The sequence below is a fragment of the Hakea prostrata genome, chromosome 1 (genome assembly GCF_041222555.1).
Source record: "Hakea prostrata isolate BN-2017 chromosome 1, UWA_Hpros_2, whole genome shotgun sequence".
Taxonomy (NCBI): domain Eukaryota; kingdom Viridiplantae; phylum Streptophyta; class Magnoliopsida; order Proteales; family Proteaceae; genus Hakea; species Hakea prostrata.
The window spans coordinates 36,668,379-36,684,662 of NC_142600.1; the positions used below are offsets into that span (position 1 = coordinate 36,668,379).

At 38.7% G+C, this 16,284-nt stretch overlaps 1 protein-coding gene across 4 annotated transcripts in view; it reads left to right on the top strand.

Moving 5' to 3' along the window:
• The first annotated feature begins 311 nt into the window (after positions 1–311).
• LOC149028883 (uncharacterized) overlaps positions 312–16,284 on the top strand; it is a 56,043-nt gene continuing 40,070 nt past the window's right edge. For 2 of the 4 annotated variants that reach the window (XM_089139274.1, XM_089139279.1), the window contains exons 1-2: positions 312–613; positions 6,058–7,396. In XM_089139274.1, the coding sequence (XP_088995400.1) occupies positions 606–613; positions 6,058–7,396 (1,347 nt within the window). In that variant the 5' untranslated portion in view covers positions 312–605. The remainder of the gene's footprint in view (positions 614–6,057; positions 7,397–16,284) is intronic. The other 2 variants (XM_089139267.1, XM_089139259.1) reach the window with 1 other exon arrangement.

Consider the following 16,284-nt stretch of genomic DNA (forward strand, 5'->3'; position numbering starts at 1 on the left):
GGTACAAATGGGCTTTATTAAGCCGGAAGATAGGGATGTTAATATACCTCAGTGAGAATTGAACCCACTACCTCTTCACTAATAGCTATGCGTTGGCTGTAAAAGTGGAGGAGGGGGCTTTGTAAAGTTTCAATTTTGAGGAGATACCCGTTTTTCCAATTGAAACGAAGCGGCTTAAGTAAAAAATTCTTTTCCTTTTCTCAAATGAAAAATAGAGGGAAAAAAAAAATGAAGATGAAATAAAAGAATATTTCTTACCAAAGCAGAATATCCTTCCTCAGTTACTTCTGTCCACTGCCATCTCTGGCTGGCGAACTACTTCTTTAACGGCGAATACAAGTTGAGAAATCCAATGGCAGGCAAGCAGCTCCAGAGACATGAGTCACATATATGTAAATCATATAGGGTCTCTCGTCCGCGTTCCGAACACCGTTTGAGTCTTTGGCCTCTTTACGATGACCAGCGAGTCAGCAAAACAACGATGGTGACGATCGACGCCTGAGATGACGACGACGACGGTTGTACGGTCGAAGGGTTGACAATGCCGATTGGAATACCTCACCTGTGTATACTAGTCAGAACTGCTCTTCGTGGTAGCATTCACCATGTCAAGGTTGGTATCTAAATTTGGTAGAACAAGCTCCAAGAACTGCTTCTTTGATTCTTCTTCAAGTGATTTTTCCCCTTTCTTGATTTCGGGCGCCTTTCACCACTATGGCTTTTTCATTTCTCCTGATTTTGTACGATTAAGTTATCGTATTTTATGCTTACATCAGTTTTGGCTTCCTATGGTTGTGTTTGGATACGTTTTTGTTTGGGTTTTAGTTGAAATTGAGTGTTTCATTGTGAAATTTCTTATATCATGAGCTGAATTTGATATAGATATTCTGTAAATTTGACAAGCTACGAATCAGGACTGGTTTCTGTTGTTTTCCATTGATCCTGTGTGTGATGGAACTAACTGATTATCATTTAGTAGAAGATGTATTTATACAAGATGTAAACTCTAGATCTAAGTTAGTTACAGAGTATTCGTGAATCATAAATTCTGTCAAGTAATAGCTGTAGAAGAAGAACATCTGGTAGGGACAGCTGTCTTAGAAGTATTGTTACAGTGTATTGGTAACATAGGAGTACTCTCTACAACACGCCCCCGCAAACTCAGCGCCGGGGACCAGAGACTGAGGTTGGAGCAAAGAGTAGCAAAGCGGCGATGAGAAAGTCCCTTTGTAAAAATATCAGCAATCTGATCGACAGTTGAAACATACCGAACAGCAAGTTGTTTAGAAGCAACAAGAGATCGAACAAAGTGGTAATCGATTTCAATATGTTTTGTGCGGGCATGAAACAAAGGATTCGCTGTAAGGTAAGTCGCACCAATATTATCACACCAAATAACAGGTGTAGAAGCAAGGGATTGACCCATCTCATGAAGTAAACTGCATAACCAAACCATTTCAGCAGCAGTAGAAGCAACAGCTCTGTATTCAGCTTCAGTCGAAGACCTACTGACAGTGCGCTGTTTATGGGAAGACCAGAAATCAGATGCTTGCCAAGATAAACACAATAACCAAGTGGTTGATTTACGATCCACCGGACAACCAGCCCAGTCAGCGTCGAGTAGGCAAGCAGAGAAACAGAATTCTGTGGAGCAAACATGAGACCAGTGCCAAAAGAGCCATTAAGATAACGGAGAATACGTTTGACGGCAACCCAGTGGAGATGTGTCGGCTGGTGCATGAATTGAGCAACACGATTAACAGCATGATTAATATCAGGGCGTGTAAGAGAAAGATATTGCAAAGCCCCAACCACTCGACGAAACTCAGTAAAATCAGTAAAAGAGTCACCCTCAGTGGTTAACGAAGAATTGGCAGCAAGAGGAGTTTGCACAGGTTTGACATCAGTCATATGAACACTAGCAAGAAGCTCCCGGGTATATTTGTTCTGAGTAACAACAAGACCAGAAGAGGAACGAGTTACCTCCAGACCCAAAAAGTAATGTAAATCACCCAAGGCTTTAACAGGGAACGCAGCCGACAGAGAGCGAACCAGAAGATTTATAGCAGTTGAGCTGTTTCCCGTTAATAGCAGATCATCCACATAGATCAGAAGAAACAAAATCACAGAGTCTTTGCGATAGATGAACATAGACGAGTCAGCCCGAGAAGCAGAGAAGCCATAACTCAACAGAAAACCACTTAAACGATTAAACCATTCCCGTGGTGCCTGCCGTAATCCATAAAGAGACTTATGGAGACAACAAACAAAATCAGGTTTTGCTGGATCCTCAAAACCGGGAGGTTGACGCATATAGACAACCTCAGATAAATTGCCATGGAGAAAAGCATTTTGAATATCATATTGAAGTAATGGCCACTGATGAGTAACAGCCAAAGACAAAACCAAACGAATTGTTGTGGAACGCACCACAGGGCTGAAAGTCTCTGTAAAATCAATTCCAGGACGTAGAGTAAAACCCTTCGCCACCAGCCTTGCTTTATGACGTTCAACAGTACCATCAGACCTGCGTTTGAGGCGAAAAATCCATTTACAATCAACTAGATTTTGATCAAAGGCAGGAGGAATAAGATCCCAGGTACCATTGCGTAGCAACGCATCAAACTCAGCTTGCATCGCAGAACGCCAAGCAGGAGATTTCATAGCAGTGGTATAACAAGTTGGTTCAATGTCATCCAAGGAAGAAGATGGTGATGTGGCCAAAAGAGAAAGACGTTGAACTGGACGAAGAGAACCAGTTTGGCGACGCGTAACCATTGGATGAACTGAAATCGTAGGCAAAGATGGTGAAAGAGGCATGATTGAATCCACTAGACCAGGAGAAGAAGGGGCTACTGGTAAAGGAGAGATTGGTGAAGAGTCAGAAGCATGTGAACAAGGCAAAACAGAAAGAGGAGAAGCATGGGCCGAGGGATGGAATGGGGAATGAATGGGATCATTAGCCATAGGTAATGCGCTGGACTGTGCTGAAGCAGGAGCCGTATTAGAAGAAGAGGAAGGAAGAATAATAGCAGGCGTAGTGGAGAGCCAGGAGTCAAACAAAGAAGGTGGAGACAGTGAAGCCGGATTGACAATAGGGGTAGATGATAGTAAAGGAAATGAATGCTCATCAAAAACAACATGACGTGAAACATACAACCGATTAGTAGCAAGATCAAGACAATGATACCCTCGGTGAGTAAGAGAATAACCAAGAAATAGACATGGTGTGCTACGAGGTTTAAGCTTGTGACAAGCATACGGATGGAGCCAGGGCCAACAAACACAACCAAAAACTTTTAACCAAGAATAGTCAGGAGGAGTGTGAAAAAGAGTTTCAAGAGGAGACAACGAAGAAGTAGTAGAAGGCAAACGATTAAAGAGATAGACAGCCGTCAGAAAGGCATAAGACCAATAAGCAAGAGGAACATTAGCATGAAAAAGAAGAGTAAGGCCCGACTCAACCACATGACGGTGCTTGCGTTCAGCAGCACCGTTTTGAGCCTGAGTATGTGGACATGAGATACGTCGAGAAATACCAGAGGCTTGTAACAAGGGATCTAAAGCCAAAAATTCCCTACCCCCATCAGTTTGCAAACTCTTTATAGAAGTAGAAAAATAGTTCTCAACCATAAGTTTGAATTTAGAAAAGATAGAGAAAACATCGATTTATTGATCATTGGAAACAACCAGGTGTAACGACTGTAATCATCAACAAACAAAATATAGTAACGATATTTGTCCACAGAGACTATAGGAGCAGGGCCCCATACATCACAATGAAGCAATTGAAGGGGATGGGAACTAAGAGTAGAAGAAATAGAGAAAGGCAGCCAGTGACTTTTAGCACATGCACAGGAGTTACAAGTAGAAGTAGCAGAAGAGAAGGTAGGTAAATTCTGAGAAGAAATCACACGACGAACAAGCTTATTCGATGGATGACCAAGACGAGAGTGCCAATCAGCCAATGAAGCACGAACAGCGATCATAGAACGAAAAGAAGAAACGACTTGAAACGGCAACTCATAAAGACCATCTTTACTCGGGCCTTGATAGAAATATCGATGTGTCTGTTTGTCCTTGAGCAAAAAGAAAGTAGGGTGAAACTCAAAGTATACTGACATTGTCGAAGCAAAGCGATTGATAGACAAAAGATTACAATGAATTTGTGGAACAAACAGAGTATTCGAAAGAATAAAAGTACGAGAAGCAAGAGATACGAACAAGATCCAACACGATCAATGGAAAGCGAAGTACCATTACCTACTACAATACGATCAGGCCCGAGTAGGGGGTGGAGATAGCGGATTGCTAACATCTGCGAGACGGTGATTATTAGAACCAGAATCTAAAAGCCAAACGAGAGGAAGAAGAAGAAGAGGTTAATGCGAGTAAGAAACAAAACCAAGAAAAGCATGGTTGAAGCGTTGAGGGCAATGAGAGGAGCGATGACAGGCTGATCACAAAGCTCGACGAGACAAGAGAAACGCTTGAGGGACAAGAAGCGAGGACACGGGTGTTGGAAGAAGAGGAGCGAGAGGAACGACGACCACCGAGAGAAATGTGGAGAGCCCCGACCGGAAGAATTGTATCTAGAAGAATTAGCATTCCGATCCGCATAACTACGGCGAGAATAGTTCTTGCCGGAATATCCTCTTCGAAAACCACCAGAAAAACCACGGCGATAACCACGAGTTCCAAGTAGAAGAGACAAGAGCGCACAGTATGTGCCGTAAGAACGAGAGGACTGCCGGAATCAACGAACGCAGAAAACATTCATGACTAACAAGCAGGCTAGTTAACTCAACAAAATTCACTGGAGGTTGACGCAGGCGGATCGGAGTGGCAAAATCTCTGTAGTCACTACCAAGACCACGAAGAACAGCTAGAACCAAATCTTCATCAGTAACTGGTTCAGCAATAGCAGCCAAGGCATCAGCAATCGACTGAGCATGTTGAAGAAACTCAAAGCAATAGATTCGGATCCACGCCGCAATCGAAACAAACTGATCTTTAAGATCCATTACACGAGTACGAGTAGAAGGAGCATAAATGCGAGCCGGTTTATCCCAAGCATCGCGAGCAGTAGCCGCTTGAACAACATGAGCAACAACAGTTTCAGACAATGAAGAGATGAGCCAACTCAGAATAATTTGATCTTGACGATCCCAACGCACAGTAGCAGAATCTTCAGACAAAGATTCACAAGAAGACGCACCAGAAGGCACATCAGAAGAGGAAATCGGACGAGGAAACGTACCATCAATGTAACCGTAAAGAGCATAACCTCGAAGTAACGGCACAAACTGAGCCTTCCAGAGCGGATAATTGGAAGGACCAAGCTTCAGAGGAAGCAAAGAAACTACATTCGGTGAGATCAGAGCAGAAGATTGCAGCGAAGAAGAAGAAGACGAAGTCATCAGGATCAAGAAAATCCTAAGCTCGCAGGAGCAAGAAAAGCAACTGATACCATGTGATGGAACTAACTGATTATCATTTAGTAGAAGATGTATTTATACAAGATGTAAACTCTAGATCTAAGTTAGTTACAGAGTATTCGTGAATCATAAATTCTGTCAAGTAATAGCTGTAGAAGAAGAACATCTGGTAGGGACAGCTGTCTTAGAAGTATTGTTACAGTGTATTGGTAACATAGGAGTACTCTCTACAACACTGTGTTTAGTTTCGAGAACTTGGATGAATTAATTTTAACCACGGCCAGCAGCGCTTTTTCTTTTCGTAGTACATATAGATTTTTCATTCTAATAAATTTCTCGTTTGTAGTACTAGTACTGTAATATCGATATCTTTACAATCGTTGGATGTACACGTTCGGGTATTGAACACACTTTAGACATGATTCCTATGCATTTGATCTGTGATTTGGATTACTAACAGCAGCTAAGAGGTATTGGCGGGTATTGTGCTTGGTTGCTTTGAAGGAATGAAATGATATTTTTTTATTCAAATTCCTGCTTATGTGGCTTAGAATTAGTTAAATTCTAGTTTCATAGCATTCTACTTGGTCAACTAATAATGTGCTTGTTGGATGCGTAGGTTTCTTTCCCTTGGAAACATTACAACGATTGCACATTCCCTTCTTGCAAACCAGAGGACCAGCTTTGCAGAGATAAAGAAGCATGGAATACTTTTCACTCCCATTCTACCTTCCTCCATGAGCAGATCATATTCACAGTGCAGTTTTTCTTATCAGGGACACGTGCTGTTTAAATTATTCAATATGAAGGAGAATATATACAAGAGTGGTTGGTCCAAGAGCTTCTCTTTTGTCTCAGCAAGTGATAACATGACAAACCATGCCCAGCTTGCTTGGAAAAGGCTTTCACAAATATGTTCATATGGAGGCTCAGCTTTCCCTCCAATAAGTAGGATTGCTTGTGCTGTCAGCTTGGCATTGGCTAGATCACACCTAGTGGCTCCAAGCATTCTAGCCTTCATTATTGGAGAATTGGCATGGACACAGAGAACTTGGGCAGACGCTGGATACTTTCCAAAAAGGAACAATCTATACAGTCATGCACAAGATGGAAATGTCTATCTAGCTTCATTTGTGTTTTCCATTTTGGAGGGTCTTATTTTGTTAGTGAGGTTTGTCTATTTGGCAATTTTGTTTTCCCCTGCGACCATTGTGGCTCCATTTGCGGACTGGTTCAGTGGTTATTTTAGGAAATTGTGGCTTCACCTTGTCCATCGTACACTGGAAATGGCAGGCCCAGCATTCATAAAGTGGGGTCAATGGGCAGCCACCAGACCAGATCTCTTCCCTAGTGATCTATGCTCTGAGCTTGCAAAGCTTCACTCAAAAGTACCAGCACATAGCTTTGCCCACACAAAGATGACTATTGAGAGAGCATTTGGCCGCAAACTTCATGAAATTTTTGAAAATTTTGAGGAGGAACCTGTAGCATCAGGAAGTATTGCCCAAGTGCATCGTGCTTCTTTAAGATTTTGCTATCCTGGTCAACAGGTCAAACCCATTGTAGTTGCCGTGAAAGTTAGACATCCTGGTGTTGGTGAAACAATTAGGCGGGATTTTATGATTATTAATGTGATTGCCAAAATATCAAATTTCATCCCAACCTTGAAATGGTTGAGGTTAGATGAAAGTGTCCAACAATTTGCTGTTTTCATGATGTCTCAAGTTGATCTTGCGAGGGAAGCTGCTCATTTGAATCGGTTTATTTACAACTTCCGCCAATGGAAAGATGTATCCTTTCCTAAACCCTTATATCCACTAGTGCATCCTGCTGTCTTGGTGGAAACCTACGAGGAAGGAAAAAGTATTTCCTACTATGTGGATGAACTTGAGGGAAACAATCGAATTAGAAGTGCACTTTCTCTTATTGGCACGCATGCTCTTCTGAAGATGCTACTGGTACAGTTTTTTATATTTTCTTTGTCGTATAGGCCGTTCTTGTTTCTTCTGTTTCTGTGCTGATTACTCTTTCTTTCTTTATTTTATTTTATTATTATTATATATATTTGTCTTTTCAACTTTTTATTTATTTTTTGTGAATACCTAAAAGCATCAACATCATTGGGTGTTACAATTAATTTAGTAATCCTTGAGCAATTTTAGTCTTATCTATTTTAGGTAACAAGTCAGTTGCGTTAAAATATAAAACAGAAAGTTTACAGAGTGATTACTATGACATTCAGCTACAGAGCATAGGGTAGCCTAAATGTCAAATCTGACTCTAGGTAAATACATTGCATCCCTCTCCATTTATTGGATTATCATTGAGGCCAAGAATATTACACAAATGGCCAAAAAGATTCTATTAGAGTGCTCCTGTTTCTGGAATCTTACAAGGACTGGCCCTTGAATCAATTGGATGTGATGATTGCTGTCTTCCAGGTTGGTCTAATTCCTTCAAAATAGTAATGGAACTATCACAAACCTCCTTGTTTATGTTGATGACATTGTGGTAACATGGAAAAACCAAGCTTAGATGACGAGGATGAACTAATACTTGGCCTAACAATTTGAGATTGAAGATCTCCGACTCTTGTATTTTCTGGGGACTCTAAATGTCAAGATCAAAGAAAACGAATCAATGTCTATCAAAGGAAGCTTGTGCTAGTTTTGTTGACAAAAGTAGGAACATTGGGTTGTAATCCAACAAACTCCTCTACAACAACAACAAAAAAAAAAAACTTTGTCCTAACTAAATGGGGTTGGCTATATGGATTCTTGCCTTCCAATTAGCTTTGTTTGAGGCCATGCTAGATACAAGGCCTAAGCTATGCATATTCTTTCTCACCACTTTTCTTAAGGTTATCTTAGGCCTACCCCTAGCTCTTTTAATTCCTTTAATCTGGATTATATCACTACTCCATACAGGGGCATTTACATGCCTCTGTTGAACGTGGCCGTGCCACCTCAAACGACTTTCTCGTGGCTTATCACTTATTGGAGCTACGCCCGACCAACTCTAATATGATCATTCCTCATCTTATTCTTCATAGTTTTGCCACTCATCCATCTTAGCATCCTCATTTATGCTACACTGACTTTATCTATATGATTCTTTTTAACAACTCAACACTCTGCACCACACATCATAGTTGGTCGAACGATGGTCCAATAGAATTTTCAACAAACTCTTTAATCGATAAAAATCACAAGCTCGGTGAAGATTGTGGCACTCTCTTTTTGGATGCAAGAAAGTGTCAGAAATTGGTTAAATCTTAATCTACCTTGTTAGAAAAATAAGCTTTAATCAAGCAAAATAGTAATTGAACTGGAAAGAGAATAGAGAAAGAAGAAGATGAAGAATCAACAACAATGGATTGCGATTCTAGCTTACTCTCCTAGAATCACAACGTCTCTATTTATAGATTTCATAGTCCAAAAATACAACTTGAGAATTAAGCCATCTTACCCTCTAAAAAGGAAAATAATAAGTACATGAAATTAAAAAGAACTTGAAAATAGAAACTATGTTGAAAACAAAAAATATACTTTCTAATTCTCCTAAACCTTGATCACCAATGAACCTTTTCCAAGAAAGGAAAGTATGTAATTCAAAATTCTCTAAAACTTGTGAACCAAGTCACCATCTCTAAAATTAGAAACTCAATAACTTGAGCATCAAGACAACAACCACTCTTTAAAAAAAAAGAAAAAAAAAAAAAAGGAAAAACAACCACTCTTAACACTCCCCCTCAAGCTAAAGTATACACAAAGAAAACTCCGGCATAGACAATAAGAATAAACTTGAAAGACAACATCAGTCTTGAACCGTGTAGCAATAGCAAACACCAATAGACACTAAGAGTACTTCAACCAAGAGATAATCAACTTAAAAAATACTTTAATTCTTCATGTTGAACGAACCATCCTATACTGAGAACAAGCGGCAATATTGAAGATGAAAATTCTTAAGTGTAGTAGCATTAAAGGCACTATACAAATAATGTCAGTAGTAAAGAGGAATCTCCCCAATAATAGATAAAAATTGTAGCACCAATGTCCACACATAACCTCTTGCAAAAAGGCAAAGTAGTAGGAAAAGGTATGGGTAGGTAAAAAGCAGTATAGGTTATTGAATCATGTAGGTAAGGTAGTATGGGTTTCCACGAACCAAATAGGTAAGGTAGTATAGGTTACTACCGACCAAGTAGGTAAGGTAGTACAGTCGTATGGGTTACTATGAACCAGATAGGTAAAAGGTAGTATAGGTTACTACGGACTACAATTAAGTAGGTAAAAGTAGTATGGAAGGAGGTAGGACCATCTTAGGAGGACAAAGTTCTTCACCAATACTATTCTTCAACACATCCTGAGTAGATATGGAAGGAGTCTCCAATATAGCATTACACGTGGACAAATGACAACCAATATCCAATGTAGGAAAATCCTAAATGGACGAGAATGACAAAATAAAGGAAAGGAATGACAATCTTTAAATTTCACACAATTGAAACATGAGTGGCATGAATGTAATTAGAGAAATCCCCAAAAGGAAACACATTCAAAAAAACAATGAGTAAATTTGGAAGCCTAAATTTAAGGAAAAAGTGTGGAACCAATCCCAATTAAATATGGAATCGAACAATAATGGAAGCACAAAATAAAGCAATCAGGAAACCGAATCAGAAACCAGAATAGGAACAGAACCAGAAAATAGAATCAGAATTTGATTAGAAAATTGAACCCATATCGATCGAGCCATACTTGAACCATCGAACCTCACTAACACACCATCGATTCCTTCTTAGGTTTCTTAAATCAGAGGTAAACCTCAAAGACACGATGCATAGCTTGAAGAAAAGGCAGATTCAAACAATCGACACAACTCTTGCAATCGAATCTACCAAAGCTTCCTCATTCGTCTTCTTATTCTTCTTGTTCAATCTTATGCATAAAAAGATGCCATCAACTTTCTGGCCAGCATCACAGAAATTTTTCTGCAACACTTGAAAAACAGGAATTAGACAAAACTAGCATCGCCTCTTCTCCTCCAAATTTCAACCCAAAAGAAAATTCAGAAAACAAACTTCCAATGGCAGCAACCGTTATTAAAGAATGTCTGAAATCAAACTAGTATAAACCTTTATGGCAAGGTTATTAAAGCGGTAAAGCGATTGGGGCAACGTCTTGTTGATTAGGCGACTAAGCGGCGCTTATGCGGCAATAAAGCGACAAAGCGATTTAGTCAATATTTTTAATATAACTACTTTTTAATACAAATACTTTTTATAATAAACTAAAGTACTAAACAAACATTCAACAATCACATTCATAAAAATGAAAATAAAAAAAATTCAAGAATCACAATTATGAAAAATTATCCAAAAACAGATTAAAAACATAACTTCATCTCATCAAGCATCATAAGATTCATAACAATAATTATATAGTATGTACTATATCAGTAATCAGTGTGAAAAATGAAAATGAAAGTAGTAATTTTACATTCTTACTTGCTTCTATGATAGTGTGACGCCAAATAAGTGTCTTGTACTCTTGTGCATAGATCAGTAATCAGAATTGATGTATCCATTTTCCCCTTTTTTTAACTAAACAGTGCCGATATGATAAATTAATAGATCTCATTATTCCGATTTCCAAGTCATTGCTAATGATTCATTGATTATCAATGTTGAATATGGCTCATGCTTCACATTCTGTTGCCGACAGGCACTTTGGGCCTCGAAGTTCATTTTCAAATTGGGCCTCGATTCCGAAATGGCTCTCATATTTAAATTTATATATGGCATTGTAGAATAAATTTATGATTAAAAAAAATAATATGCACAAATTACAAAATGTAAAAAAAGCGGTAACTTTAGCATCTAGGTGGCAATATGGAGCAAAAGGTGGCAAAGCGGTAGTGCCTAAGCAAAAAAGCGGCAAGAAATCAGCCTGTTAGTTAAGCGGCAACAATTTAAGCGGTTCAAAAACCGCTTTGCCGCCTAGGCGGACGCTTTGATAACCATGCTTTATGGGGGAACCCTAGTTCATCTTCTTCATTGAACTAGGGTCCCTTTCCTCAAACAAAAATCTAAATGACTCTCAAATCGGGAATCGGAAAAGAGCCTAGGGACTGAAAGGAAATTTAGAAAGAAGAAGAAGAATAGAAAAATTCAATAAATCAGGGGCAGCAGTAGTATATCTTGCAGCAGAATCCAATACGACATCAGCAGTATTTTTCTGAACATAAAACTATAATGACCAAGGGGTAGCAGCCGATGCAGTAGCTAGTATAATATTTTTCAGAACCCAAATAAAAAATGGCACATCATTAAGGGTAGCAGCAGCAGGAAAATAGTTGAATCAATGGATTTCTATTTATCAGACGATAGGGAACCCAAGTTTGAATCGATAAATAGAAAACGACATGATAAACCCAACAGTAGCACTCCCAAATAAATGCAGAACATTGTAGCGGTAATGGAAATAGCAGTGATAGGAGTAGCAGTAAATATGTCAATACCTCAGCAGTGGTTGGCAGTAATTGCAGAAAAAAGAGAAAGGTCTTCACCAATATAATGACAGCAGGCTGTGTAGTTTATAGACTAAACTGACTTATACGACAAAACAAACATCCTAAAGGATCACGATGGGACTGATAGATCTCATGATAAAAGTTGACACAGTGTTGGAGCATGCATAAATTGAGTCTATCAGCCAACCGCATATGCTCTATCTGGCCAAGTCAAGATGAAGTATGTTGAGAGCGGCTGCTGCCTTGATGCTCAAGTTATTGAGTTTCTAATTTTAGAGATGGTGACTTGGTTCACAAGTTTTGGAGACTTTTGAGTTACATACTTCTTTTCTTGGAAAAGGTTCCTTGGTGATCAAAGTTTAAGAGAATTAGAAAGTATAGTTCCTATTTTCAAATTCTTCTTAATTTCATGTATTTATTATTTCCATTTTTAGAGGGCAAGATTGCTTGCTTCTCAAGTTGTATTTTTGGACTATGAAATCTATAAATAGAGAGGCTGTGATTCTAGCAGAGTAAGCTAGAATTGCAGCCCACTGTTGCTGATTCTTCATCTTCTTCTTCTTCTTCTTCTCTGATTTCTTCTCTATTCTCTTTCAAGTTCAACTGTTTTGGTTGATTAAAGCTTATTTTCTAACATGATATCAGAAAAAGTTTAATAGCCTAGGGACTGCTGCTTCTCTTTGAATGCTCAAATTTTCTTTTCTTTTTTTACTTGGTTTGAACACTTTGATTTGTGCTCAAGCATTGTTGTCAAAGTATCTGCCTAGGCGGCAAAGTGGTTTTTCAACCACTTTGTTAACATGCAGTGTTTTGGTCGCTTTTTCACCTAATTGCTACCACTTTGTCACCTTGTGCGCCTTATTGCTGACTAGACGCCAAAATGGTTACCTTTTTGACATTTTGTACATGATAATATTATTTCTTGTTTTTTTTTTAAATCAAATTTTATTCTATAAAACTGTGTACAAACTTAATAGTTATTCATTTTGGAATTGGAATCAATGAATCATTAAATGGATAAGGCACTTATTTGGCATCACACTATCATATAGGTAAGTAAAAATGTAAAATTACTACTTTCATTCTCATACTTATAGTTTGATATAGTTCTTTCATTCTCATACTTATAATTTGATATAGTTTATAGTCATATGTTATGATGCTTGATGAGATGAACTTATGTTTGTGTTCTTTTTTTGAATAATCTTTCATAATTATGACTCTTGAATGCTTGTCTCGAATGTTTGTTTAGCTTATAATAGAAATTTATTAGCATAAAAGAAGTCATATTGAAAAAATTTACTCAACCGCTTTGGTCGCCTTATTGCCACATAGGCTCCACTTTGTCGCCTAATTGCCTAGGCGGAGCCCCAATCGCTTTGGTCACCTTGCCGCCTTGACAACCTTGTGCTCAAGATCATCAGGTACTTGAAATTTAGCATAAGGGAAGGTCTCCTATATGCCAAACACAATCATTTGAGGATTAAAGGTATGGTAATGCAGATTGGGTTGGTTCAATTATAGACAGATGATCTACATGAGGTGAATTGGTTACTTGGAGTAGCAAGAAGCAAGATATGCAAATTGGAGTTTGTGGACTCTTTGTGGTTAAAGAGATTGTGCAAGAGTTGGGGTTTGACACTAAAGCATCTATGAGACTTTATTGAAGATAAAGCTGCCATTATCGTTGCTCATTACCCTATTCAACATGATCAAACAAAGCATATAGAAGTTGGTAGGCATTTCATCAAAGAGAAGCTGCAGTTTGGTGAAATTTGTACTCCCTTTGGGAGGACAAGTGAGTGAAGTGACCAAGTTGTAGATATCTTCACCAAAAATCTCTTCTTCCAAATCAAGTCCTATGCAAACTGGAAGTTTATGACATTTACTCATTAGCTTGAGGGGAGCGTACTTCTATCATATAAGTCATGTTAAGCTTTATATTCATTTTAGTCTTTTATTTACCATAGCTCCCCAGCCGTTTTGCCAAGTAGTAAAACAAAATGAGTCATGAAACCAGAAAGTCTGAAATAAATATCCCAACTAGCGAAATATTGGCGATATTGCTTCCATTGGGTGATATATCGTGAGGACTTTCAAATCTCATGATATATTCCCGAGATTTCGCCTATAAAAAGCAAACTAGAGTTGGAATTTTGCTCAAAACTAGTGAAATTTCAACTTTTGGTTAAGAGATTCTCTCTCCTTTGTCACTCGATTCTTGTTCTATTTTGAGTCAATCTTTGACATCATGGAGATTAGCTTTGGAATCAAAAGGCTTTAAACTTAGTAGATCGAAGACAGAATATTTAGTTTGTAACTTTAGTCATGATCGGCCAGATGATGAGGTAGTGATACTTGACGATAAAGAGATTTCTCAGAGTGATTGTTTTAGGTACCTAGGTTCAATCATAAGTAAAAGAGGTGATTTGGAAGATGAGGTTTCCCAAAGAATTAAAATAGGGTGGATGAAGTGGAGAGGTGCGTCCGGGGTCTTATGTGATCGGCGTATTCCATTAAAGCTTAAAGGAAAATTTTATAGGACCGTTGTTCGACCAGCTATGATGTACGGTGCAGAGTGTTGAGCTGTTAAAAAGAATCATATAGATAAACTCAGTGTAGCAGAAATGAGGATGCTAAGATGGATGAGTGGCAAAACTAGGATGGATAAGATAAGAAACGATCATATTAGAGTTGGGCTGGGAGTTGCTCCCATAAGTGATAAGCTTAGAGAAAGTCGTTTGAGGTGGCACGGCCACGTTCAACGGAGACCTATAAATGCTCCTGTACGGAGAAGTGATATAATCCATATTGAAGGAACTAGAAGAGCTAGGGGTAGACCTAAGATAACCTTAGGAGAAGTGGTGAGAAATGATATGTATAGCTTAGGCCTTGTATCTAGCATGGCCTCGAACAGAACTGATTGGAGGGCAAGAATCCATGTAGCCGACCCCATTTAGTTGGACAAGGCTTATTGTTGTTGTTGTCTTTGACATCTGGGGATAGTTCTTGTGTGATTGTTGCTTGCAAATGTGTGTGTTGTGTCGATCAAGTGGCATTTCACTCGAAGCTTGGATATTTTCATCTCAGAGGCAACCACTCTTCTCCAAACTAGATTTTTTACGAAATGCATGATACATGTGCGATCAAGAACACCACTTGGGGTTTGGTTTTAGGCAAAAATAACACTCCTAGTGTGTTTATTGGCTTCAAATTAGGTTTGACACCGAAAACCGCGTCAGAATGACCCCAATTACCCCCCCCCCCGAAACTTGGTGATATTGCCAAAATTTCGGTATTTTGGTCATGACCAAGTTGAGTGAAATTTCGCACCTCGTAGGGAGGTCAAAATGTAATTCTCAGAAGTTCTAAGCTGAATCAAATAGGTGAATGAGCTAAGAAAGCTTACTTCATGTTCTCTCTCTGTTAACTCTTCCCTTCTCAGCTACCAACTTCTACTTGCTTGATTGAATAACTTCGTTCCTATTATCTTACTGTTGGGACTTCAGCTTCAATAGAAATTTGCAACCGCAATCTAAGCCCTTCTAGAAATTGGCCACTAACCAAAAAACAGTGAAGAAGATAGGGTTAGAGACAAAGAACCAGAAAAAGGAAAAAGAGTTGACAATCTCCTTTGGTCCTTTTCTGTACATGACAGAAATGAGTTATTCTCAGAGTAGGAGAATCAGTGTAGTCCGTCGATTTTTCTTTTCAAATAGGGAGAATTGATACAATATCACTTGGCTGGCTGGACCAGCATTAAAGCTTTGGAGCTCAAACCTAAAAAGAAGAACCAGTCCTACTGCTTTTGGTCCAATTAGGGTTGGAACTAGTTATTTAATAGGGAGAATTGATACAATATCATTTGGCTGGCTGGACCAGCATTAAAGCTTTGGAGCTCAAACCTAAATAGAAGAACCAGTCCTACTGCTTTTGGTCCAACAAGGGTTGGAACTAGTTATTTAGTAGGTTATTCATTAGTGTTCATTTAGGTTGAGGAAATATGCTTTGGAGTTTACGTTTCATGTTGCAAAGTGTTATTTTCATATTCTCTGTAGAAGTCTTTTTACTTTCTGAAACTAATATCTCGTATTCCGATAGTAAACATAGTGAATTGAATAGAAATTTGAGTTTTATTCTTTGGAAGTGTGTGATTGCATGATCTCTTAGTGAATTGAATAGAAATTTGAGTTTTATTCTTTGGAAGTGTGTGATTGCATGATCTCTTTCCCCTTTCCTTGCAAATATTTCCTTTTTCGCTTCCAGCCCTCCATCAAATCGTCTCATTCCTATGTAGATCCATAATTTT